Below are 11,672 nucleotides of genomic sequence, written 5' to 3'. Positions count from 1 at the left end.
GGATGGTAATAAGATTAAATAATGTATGCAAAAATATTTTGTAATCACAATTTCACTGTAAGGGGCTTACAATATAAAAATAAAAAAACAATAAACAGTTCTATGCCACCTACATGTGCGGAGACATGAGACATATAGGCCCCAGAGAGAGAGAGAGAGTAAGGAGAAAAATTTTTTTTTTTTTTTGAGATGGAGTCTCGCTCTGTTGCCCAGGCTTGAGTGCAGTGTTGCGAACTTGGCTCACTGCTACCTCCACCTCCTAGGTTCCAATGAGGAGAAAAAGATTTTCTAAAGGACCTGGGTTTTATTTGGCTTTGAAAAATGAGTGGTGTCTAGGGAAGAGGAGTGTAGAACAGAGTTGAGAGAAGCAATATCATCAGAGCCAAAATAATGGAATGAAAATGCAGTGTGGAATTTACAGTAACACAGGCTCTATTCAAACTTTAGAAGCTCAAAAATTATCAGGTAGCTATGGAGCCTGGAGTTCTGCATGACATCACTGAACTCGCATTTATTCAAGTTGTTTTTAAAAATCAAATATAAGTATTATAATTAGTATACAATTTTTCCATCAACAATTCTATGATGTTATCACCACTACATCCATAAAGGTGAGAAAACTGGTCTTATAAATGATAAGTCCTTGCCCAAGATAAGTTAGCATATGCAAGAACTAGGAAATTAGTTTACAACGTTCGACTTTAAAAGCCATGTACTTTCTTCTGAATGAGGAAAGAACGTTTCTCCATTCTCTACTCCTAAAAGAAATAAATATGAATGTAAAAAAGCAGAGACCTAAGGTGTATTAATCACAGGATTTTTCCCAGCCTATTATTTGACAGAAATCATCCATCTAGGTTCCTTACATTATTTTTTTCTTTCTCAGATATCATGTGTGATTTAATGAAGAAAGAGAATCACTCTTTGGTGAATGTGTTTATTTTTCAAGGTTTCTCCAGCTTCCGTGAGCACAAGCTCACCCTCTTTGTTGTGTTTCTTACATTGTACATATTCACCCTGGCAGGCAATGTTATCATTGTGAGTATCATTAGTATTGATCGTCACCTCCACGCCCCCATGTACTTCTTCCTCAGCATGCTCTCAGGTTCAGAAACTGTCTACACCCTTGTCATTATACCAAGAATGCTGTTTAACCTCATAGGCCTGAGTCAGCCCATTTCCTTGGTAGGTTGTGCCACTCAGATGTTTTTCTTCATTACTTTGGCTATCAACAACTGCTTCCTGCTCACAGCAATGGCGTATGACCGCTATGTGGCCATCTGCAACCCCTTGAGGTACTCAGTCGTCATGAGCAAGACAGTGTGTATGCAGCTGGTGTGGGGGGCCTGCAGCATTGGCCTAATTGTAGCGATGACACAGGTGTCAGCTGTATTCAGGCTGCCTTTCTGTATTCCAAAGGTGCCCCACTTCTGTGACATCCGACCTGTGATGAAGCTCTCCTGCATTGACACCACAGCCAATGAAATCCTGACTATGATCATCAGTGTGCTGGTGATCCTGATTCCCATGGGCTTGGTTTTCATCTCCTACATCCTCATCGTTTCTACCATCCTCAAGATTGCCTCTGCCGAGGGCAGGAAAAAGGCCTTTGCCACCTGTGCTTCTCATATTACTGTGGTTATTGTCCACTATGGCTGTGCCTCCATTGCTTACTTCAAGCCCAAGTCAGAGAACACCAGAGATCAGGATCAGCTGATCTCAGTGACCTACACTGTCATTACCCCTCTACTGAACCCTGTGGTGTATACTCTGAGGAACAAAGAGGTCAAAGACGCTCTGTGCAGAGCGATAGGTTAAAAATTCTCCTAACAGAATAGGCCCATTTCAAATAGTGTCTTAGAAGATTTTCTAGAGAAGAAACAGTGGAACAGTGTGCACGGTCAATAGAGTTAAAAATTTCAAGCCTATCAAGCAGTGGTTGGGCGAGAGGAAGATAAAACAAAAGGATTCAGCCACTTGAGAAGGGGGAAGGTTCTCCAAAGCACAGCAGGCCTCCATGTCATAAGAGAACAGGGATTTTATAGGGTACAAATGCAGAAGAAAGAACTCAGTGGTGTTGGAAAGTAGAGGGGTTGTGTGGGCAGCCTGGGACAGAATGAAATCAGGAGAGCAGACAGAGTTAATGAGGGGAGGCTGCTCTAGGGCAAGGTTCAAGTTTTTTTTTTTTTTTGAGACAGAGTCTTGCTCTGTTGCCCAGGCTGAAGTGCAGTGGTGTGATCTCAGCTCACTGCAAGCTCTGCCTCCCGGGTTCACGCTATTCTCCTGCCTTGGCCTCCCAAGTAGCTGGGACTACAGGTGCCCACCACCATGCCTGGCTAATTTTTTTTTATTTTTAGTAGAGACAGGGTTTCACCATATTAGCCAGGATGGTCTGGATCTCCTGACCTCGTGATCCGCCTGCCTCGGCCTCCCAAAGTGCTGGGATTACAGGCATGAGCCAGCGCGCCTGGCCGGTTCAAGTTTTAAATATATTCTATAACACTGTTTTTTGGATGTGGTGTTTCCCCTTACCCATTTAGCGCTAAGTAGATTTAACACCTAATTGAATTAATTTCTTTATGGGAAATTTAAGATTTTTTAAATCGACTAGACACTATAAATAAAATGAGTATCAGAGATAATAGCAATCTATAAAATTCAGCAGCCCTTGAAATCTAGGTCTTTTTAATATAAGTTCCAAATTGACCATATGAGAAAATGGATATTTAAGTTTTCAGGATCCTGTTTTAGAAATATTTTTGGAAAGTAACTAAAACCCCTTGGTGATAGAGTAAAAGAGGTAGCACCAAGTAATAATATTGGCATTTATTTTATGAGAATATACAAAGGTTGTTGGTGATATTGTGAGTGAGTGTCTAAACCCAAGGTAAAGAAATTAAAATTTGCCTTTAGAAATCCTTGCAGAACAGAAAGAAGCAACTAGTGGATGAGAGTCAAACAGGGAATCTAGAGCATGGATTAATGGAATGAGAGGATTGGGAGGATTAAACGGGTAAGGAAAATGTAGCCATCTAGTAACTCAGTAATTCAACAAAAGAAAAAGACTCATCAAACCATCAATCCTACCATTTAAAATCCTCTAGGATGTGAACTAATACACCATGCTTCACCAGTCATCTCCACTTCCAGCAACTCCTTTCCCTACAGTCTGTCATCCACATCTACATAGCGCACAATCCAGCAATACCTAGTGACTGATGGTTTCCCATTTTATTCTTATGCCTTAATACAGCTTGTTGGTAATGAAAATCTCTTTGCTGATGCCCTCACTGCCCACTCATGAGAGTGTTCTCTGGCTCACTTTGAAATAACCTGAACACCTCTATTTTTATGAACCCTCTGATGAGATACCCACAAAGAAACAAAAGCACTCCTTCCACTCCTTCACATCACAACCTCCAAACACATATTGATATAAATGACCACAATGAACATTTCCCATGATGTCTTAATGGCTGAAAGCATGCAATGGGTAGTGTGTGATGTTGTAACTGGGTGAAGTCTTACCTAGGTGGACAGTTACACCTGCTGTTTAGTGTCTTATTTATACCAAGTGATGAGTTTTTCAAAGGACACATTCTCCTTTATGTTAATTTCAAAAGTTAGGGCTATGTTCAAATATCTTAATTTATCAAATAGCCCCTTATGGTTTAGTCTTACAAAGATTCAACTACATTTTTGAGGAAATTTATGGTGAAATCCAAGAGAATCCAAAATGAAATTACCCTGTAATTGCCAATGGTCACTGTTAATTTTACTCAGTAAATAAAAATATCTTATTTTTGTTTCAAATTGTAGCCTCAAAAATGCTGCCCTATACCATCAGCCTTCTCAGTAATAGATAATCTATATTTGCAAACTTAGCTACTTAAAATATTAGGCAGAAGTTTTGAGAGATCAGCAGAATGAAGCAGAAAGAACATAAGCATTTGAAGAAAAATACTCTATTTTCAGGCCTGGCTCTATTTTTTATATACCATATATATTTGAATGAACTATTTAATTATTTAAGCCTCAGTTTTCTCACCTATAAAACTTATATTCAAAGTTTGTTGTCAAACACATTAAATAATAAGTATAAAAATATTATGAAGCAGGGTCAGATATTCTTTATTCTTGTTAGAGTAAAACAGCTACACTCCCCATAAAGTGAATCTTTCCTTATCTGCAAAATGGATTTACTAATCTTTACTCTGCTTTTTTCTGTCAGGTTCTTGTAAGAATCAGCCACGTTAGAATAACCACTGTAGAAATTGCTGTGATAACACAAAAAATGTTAAGAAATATTAGGTACGATTATCATTATCATCGCTGTTATTAGCTAGCATAGTCCATATATGTTTGCCTCTCTGATTTTTCTTGGCCATTTTATATTATTTTACTAATTAATTTTTGACTCCTACCTTCCTCCCACATACCTTTAAGTTCTCATTGCTATCACATTTTTCATTAACTCTGCAGGTCATATTATTTTGGTTCCTTACAAAATAACATTTCCAAAACTTTTCAGTATTATATTTTGTTAGCAATTCCAGAATTTAATGCCTATCCTCCTGCTCCAAATTAAGCATCTTTTTTATTTCCTACTAGATCAGCAAATGTTAATCTCTTTATAATGATCCATGGCCCCCAATACAAAAATGCATGTTATCACATAACCCAGTATGTGTGTTATACACACATATACAAACTAAAATGCAACATTCACAAAACAGTACTTAGCCTTACTGCATGCAATGCATTCTGATGTTTCTCATTAAAGTCTATTCTGTTCAATTCTTTTTATTTTTGTAATAATGTTAATGAATAGAAATGCATCTAACATACATTTTGACCAAATGCTCAATAGGTGAGAGTTAAAAATCTGTGTTCAGCTGAAGTCAGAGCTGAAGCCCAATGTCAGCAGACTGTTTTCCTGTGTTACTAAAATAAAATTGAAATCTTATTTTAAAACAATGAAATTTAATTATTAAACATTTAGTAATTGAGTTTAAACATTTGAATTATTTGAGGAAGAACATTTAGTCTTCATTGTCAGATTCTAGAGTCTTCTAGCAGTCATTAAAACACATATTCCTGGTACCAGGTACATGTTCACTTTTCAACTGAGAAACTGAGAGTGGTGGAGCAGCAAAATATCTTGGGGGGAAAATACCTTATTTTTATGTAGCTTTTTTTCTTCTTTTTTTGTAAATATGGATTAAAAATAATTTATCCTGGATATTATCTTTTATGATTTTGGTGGCAAAATTAGAATCCTGCTGTAAATTCATCTAGAAAAGTTGTAAAGATTCACGGCTTAAGTGGATTTAAGAAGCTAAAAATTAATACAGTGCTTAAAACTAGTTCAATATTGCCAAACAATTTTAATTTTATAAATATTTATTGACTCTACAAGGATATAATGTGCTTTCTAAAGCTATCTAATAACCAACACACTATCTCTTATATTTAAGTGAAGTAGTCATTTCTTTTCCCATTTATTTTACTACATAAAACTCTGAAGTTTGTCCAGAAAATTAACAACTCTCACAATTATCATAAATTTATTATTGCATTTTGCTCTTTCAATAATAAATATAATGTATATTTTAATTGAATGATAGAATTTCAACAAATAAAGCATATAAAGCTAACTCTAAGTGAGAGAATGACTAACTATATTTGACAATGCATGTTCAAATTTTTAAAAATCCAAATGACTCTATTTATTCAGATTACTGATGCTGTTAGACTGATTAGAGCTAATAACCTGTGGTATCACGTGATCATTTTTTCATCTAAATATTTAGGGATGCCCAAAAAATGCCACAGAAGAAGGTTTTCAGCCATTGAGTTTAAAGGGTGAAGCCAATGTAGCAAACAAACAGCAGATTTTTTCTAAATACCAAAAGCAAATTACACTGACGTATACTTAGCATGACCCATTACATTCAAGAAAAACAAAGAATATGGACGCCATAAGAGAATGTTCCAAGTGAGTGATTCACTGAGTTGGCTGAAATGGTAGGGAAGCATCTGAGAAGCAGGCCTCCTCTTCTTTTTATTCTGAAATGATGGTACATTAATCCGTATTTTTCTAATTCCAAAGCTGTACATTCTCTGTGAAAAAATTCAGACAACTGTAAGGAAGAAAATGGAACCTCTGAGCTTTGAATGTTTACTATGGCACACTGAGTACAGATATCACTTCTTCTCTCTATACTCTCCAACCCTGCCCCTACCAAACCCTAGAAGTGATAGGAAAGATTTAAGTAGTATTTTGGCCAGTGCTTAAAAACAAAAATGGAATTCCTAATGAACCAACAACTATGAGGCATGAAATGAAGACTCAAAACAATGCAGTTAGATTGATGAGCCATCTCAGAAGTATATGAGAGTTAAAAGTGGAGTCCAGTAACAAAAGTTGAGGGCAACACAAAAGTTACTTCATATCCTGAGGTGAAGAAAAATAAAAAATAATTTAGGATTCCAGGGGAAATTAACAGGGGATATTAGCCCAGAGAAAGTAGTCCTCCTCATCACTTCTTGCTCCCAGATAAGCAGAAATAGACAGTGTTGGTGGTTTCCAGTTGAGAACTATGCTTGGAAAGAGGGGCATGGCAGGGCACAAGAGTTTGGCAATAACAAAGATGTAGGGGATAAAGAACAGGACAAAAATACAGGAGAAAACAACTAGATACTAGAAGTATTGAACTAAAAAGTATTAATATTTTATTTTTATAAAAGTATTTGTTATAAGAAAAGTAAACAAATCTCTCACCCATCATAAAGCTACACATACTGGATAACACTCACCATTATTTAGAACAAACAAATAAAAGTTATAGGAATTATGTTCAATATAATTTAAAGGTAGAGAGAATTCTGATTAAATACAGATGTTACATGCCCATTATTTGTTTCTTTTTCTTAAAAACCCTATTAAATTTGAGTTAAGAAGGAAGATAGACTCACCTCCATAGCAAAAGAGAATAGATGAAAGCAAATGGAGCTCAACAAAATTTTAGAATCTGGAAATCCCATTAATAAACCGTTATTGACTCAGCACATAGGAGAATGCTGATTAAAGCCTGAGGCAGAGAAAACAACAAAAATGCCAATTTATCACCCAGAATGCCAGAAGTATTCAAAAGCCGAAAGTAGTGAGTATCTCTAAACATAAGACTCTGCAATTTGTCTAACAAACTACAGTTGCTTGAAAGTTTTTAAGACACGTCGCACAATCAGAACCTCACCCCAACCTCAGCAGGCTAGAGAGTTACTTTCCGGAAAGACTTGCAGAGATGAAGTGAAGCAGAGGGTGCTATGTAATAATAATTTTTAAAAAGGTGGAGGAGAGGTAAAAGAACATCAGCAAACCTCACAAGATACTGACAATAAGGGTTATAGCTATCAATTAGGAAAGTGAAGAATTTTGCCCTGTGGAAACCAACCCAAATGTCCATCAATGATAGACTGGATTAAGAAAATGTGGCACATATATACCATGGAATACTATGCAGCCATAAAAAAGGATGAGTTCATGTCCTTTGTTAGGGACGTGGATGAAGCTGGAAACCATCATTCTCAGCAAAGTATTGCAAGGACAAAAAACCAAACACTGCATGTTCTCACTCATAGGTGGGAACTGAACAATAAGAACACTTGGACACAGGAAGGGGAACATCACACACTGGGGCCTGTTGTGGGGTGGGAGGAGGGGGGAGGGATAGCATTAGGAGATATACCTAATATAAATGATGAGTTAATGGGTGCAGCACACCAACATGGCACAAGTATACATACGTAACAAACCTGCACGTTGTGGACATGTACCCTAGAACTTAAAGTATTAAAAAAAAAAAAGACTACCAAAAAAATAATAAAAAAAAATAAAACTCAGAACACAGCCGGGCACAGTGGCTCACACCTGTAATCCCAGCACTTTGAGAGGCTGAGGCAGGCAGATCACCTGAGGTCAGGAGTTCGAGATCAGTCTGGCCAACATGGTGAAATCCCATCTCTACTAAAAATACAAAAATTAGCTGGGCATGGTGGCACATGCCTGTAGTCCCAGCTACTAGGGAGGCTGAGATGGGAGGATCTCTTGAACCCGGGAGGCAGAGGTTGCAGTTTGCCGAGATGGTGCCACTGCACTCCAGCCTGAGGAACAGAGGGAGACTCTGTCTCAGAAAAGAAAAACAAAAACTCAGAATACATCATCCCAAAAAAGCAATGTCACTAGCAACATGGTAAACATTAAATTCTCAATCTGTGTGTTGTGTGGAAAAAAAAGAATAAAAAATAAAAATAAATTCCCAGACAAAAAAAAAAAACAACAACAAGAATTTTGCCCTGTGGAAATTAGCATTTCAGGGGCAAAGACTTACAAATCTAGACACTTCGATGTCCTATTTTGGAAAAGGAACCTTACCCTAATAAAACTAGCTTCATCACATTACTCAGTTTTATCACTCTAGTAAATAAAGCCCAGCAGTCTGCATATCCCACCCCACCACACATGCATATCTACATGCACACAGAGCTTTCTAACAGTTTGTTAGTACATCACTCTTAGTTATTAATGGACTTGAAAGGATCACCACGATTTGAAGAAAGCCATTAACATAAAAAAATCAATATAATAAACAAATAACAAAGAAACATGGGAGAAGCTATAGTGCAGGGTAGAAAGTCTTTTGAAAGATAAATATTTAACATTTTTAGAAGGATAAGACAAGATAATGGTGAAATAAAGCAGAATATTACATAAAAGCCAAGTTCTGAGACACAGAAAGAAATTTTACAAATTAAAAACATACATTAGCAGAGACAGTGTGAGGGGAAGATGGCTGAGTAGAGAGTACTAGGAATCTGTTTTCCCACCTAGAAAACAACTATGCTGGCAGAATCTGTCTGATGTAAATATTTGGGAACTATGGAGTCTATTAAAGGCTTGCAACATCCAGAGGAAGATATGAACTGCAGTTAATTCTGGTCAATTTCAGCTTTAAGCACAGTAGCAGCAACCCACCTGCCCACAACCAGCCACCTGGAAGACAACCTTGCACCTGTGCTGGGAGCAACCTGCACACAGCTTGCAGGAGCCAGGGTTACCCTGTCTTCCAAATATCAGGGATCTGTGCTCTGATCACTGATTGTCACTTCTGATCATAGACATACAAACAAAGAAGTAAGAGTTGTTCCATCTCCCCTGTGTTATTGCAAGCTCCTCCTTCAGCTGATGTGACTTCCAGGGGATTTAAAGGGTCAGCACCTCTCCTTCCCTTTCATTCTTCTCTGTTTTTCCTTTGGAGAGTCAGACATTAAAGACTAGGGCATTCAAAACCAACTGCATTTACAGGGAAAGTTAGAAAGTAATCATCCATGCTCAGGGAAGGGTGCAGGCGCAGAAAAGATGTCAGAAGACCTTAAGTTTATACCCCAGGCTGATCTTTGGGACAAAGCTTACAATAACAACAACAATAATAAAAATAACAAAAAACAGCAAACTCTGGGAAAGAAAATAATCTAATTTCTAGAGTTACCACTTGTTAGATTCATGTCCAATAATCAGTAAACAATGAAAAGGCATAAAAAAAACAGAAGAGTATGTCCCATTCAAAGCAAAAAAAAATAAATCAATGGAAACTTTCTCTGAAAAAGACATAATGGCAGGTCTACTAGACAAAAACTTTAAAACAATTGTATTAAAGATGCTGAAAGCTTGCAGTGAGCCTAGATCACGCCACTGCACTCCAGCCTGGGCGACAGAGTGAGACTCCGTCTCAAAAAAAAAAAAAAAAAAAAAAAAAAAAAAGATGCTCAAAGAGCTAAAGAAAAATATAAAGTCAAAAAATGCCTATGAAAAATTAGAAATATTAAGAGAAAACCTAAAAGGAAAAAGAAATATTAGAGCTGAAAATTACAATAAGTAAAATGAAAATCCATTCAAGGAAGTAAAAGATTTGAGCAGGCAAAAGAAAGAATCATCAACTTGAAGATAGGACAATGAAAATCACTGAGTCTGGAAAAAAACCTTGAAGAAAGGTAAACAGGGCCTCAGAGTCCTATGAAACACCATTAAGTGGACAAGTATACGTGCTGGGCGTTCCAGAAGGAAAACGGATAAAGGGGTTGTTGGGAGACTATCTCAGAAATAATGATGGAAAACTTTCCAAATTTGGTGAAAGACTTTAATGTAAATATCCAAGAAGCTTAATAAAGTATAGACTCATACCAATACACATTATAATCAAACTTTCAAAAGCCAAAGACAAGACTATCTTTAAAGCAGCATGAAAAAAGCTACTGTCACATGCAAATTATCCTCAATAAAATTGTCATCAGACTTTTCATTAGAAATTTTGGAGGTCAGAAGGTAGTGGGCCAATATATTCAAAGGGCTAAGTGAAAAGAACGTCAACATAGAATTCTATGTCCAGCGAAACTTTCCTTCAAAAGTAAAATAAAATTTTAAAACTTTTTATTTTTTATTTCAGTACGTTTTGGGGGGACAGGTGTGTTTGGTTACATGAATATGTTATTTGGTGGTGATTTATGATGTTTTGGTGCACCCATCACCTGAGCAGTGTACACTGTACCCAATGGGTGGTCTTTTATACCTCACCACCTCCCTCCCTTTCATCTGAGTCCTCAAAGTCCAATTTATCATTCTTATGCCTTTGCATCCTCACAGCTTTTAGCTCCCACATATAAGTGAGAACATATGATGTTTAGTTTTCCATTCCTGAGTTACTTCACTTAGAATAATAGTCTCCAATTCCATCGCAGTTGCTGCAAATGTAACTATTTTGTTCCTTTTTATGGCTGAGTAGTATTCCATGGTGTGTGTGTGTGTGTGTGTATACATAAAATATATATATATATACATATATATAATATAGTTTACCACATTTTCTTTATTCACTTGTTGATTGATGGCATTGGGACTGGTTCCATATTTTTGCAATTGCAAATTATGCTGCTATAAACATGTGTGTGCCAGTATCTTTTCTGTATAATGACTTCTTTTCCTCTGGGTAAATACCTAGTAGTAGGATTGCTGAATCAAATGAAAAATCTACTTTTGGTTTTTTAAGGAATCTCCACACAGTTTTCCATAGTGGTAGTACTAGTTTACATTCCCACCCATAGTGTAGAAGTGTTACCTTTTCATCACTTCCATGTCAACATCTATTATTTTTTGAATTTTTGATTATGGCCATTATTGCAGGACGGAAGTGGTATTGCATTGTGGTTTTGATTTGTATTTCCCTGATAATTAGTGATGTTGAGCATTTTTCCATATGCTTATTTTCCATTTGTATATCTTTTTTAAATTTATTATTATTATACTTTAAGTTTTAGGTACATGTGCACAATGTGCAGGTTAGTTACATATGTATACATGTGCCATGCTGGTGTGCTGCACCCATTAACTCATCATTTAGCATTAGGTATATCTCCTAATGCTATCCCTCCCCACTCCCCCCACCCCACAACAGTCCCCAGAGTGTGATGTTCCCCTTCCTGTGTCCATGTGTTCTCATTGTTCAATTCCCATCTATGAGTGAGAACATGCGGTGTTTGGTTTTTTGTCCTGGTGATAGTTTACTGAGAATGATGATTTCCAATTTCATCCATGTCCCTACAAAGGACATGAACTC

The 11,672-nt window shown here is 36.8% G+C and overlaps 1 protein-coding gene across 1 annotated transcript; it reads left to right on the top strand.

The window, feature by feature from the left end:
* The first annotated feature begins 903 nt into the window (after nucleotides 1–903).
* LOC129016720 (olfactory receptor 10J1-like) lies at nucleotides 904–1,818 on the top strand. The gene has a single exon (XM_054456360.1). It carries the CDS (start codon nucleotides 904–906, stop codon nucleotides 1,816–1,818), a length of 915 nt encoding a protein of 304 aa, XP_054312335.1.
* The last annotated feature ends 9,854 nt before the right edge of the window (nucleotides 1,819–11,672 follow it).

Source organism: Pongo pygmaeus, chromosome 1, assembly GCF_028885625.2.
Source record: "Pongo pygmaeus isolate AG05252 chromosome 1, NHGRI_mPonPyg2-v2.0_pri, whole genome shotgun sequence".
Taxonomy (NCBI): Eukaryota; Metazoa; Chordata; class Mammalia; order Primates; family Hominidae; genus Pongo; species Pongo pygmaeus.
This window is presented reverse-complemented; position numbering and strand designations above follow the sequence as displayed.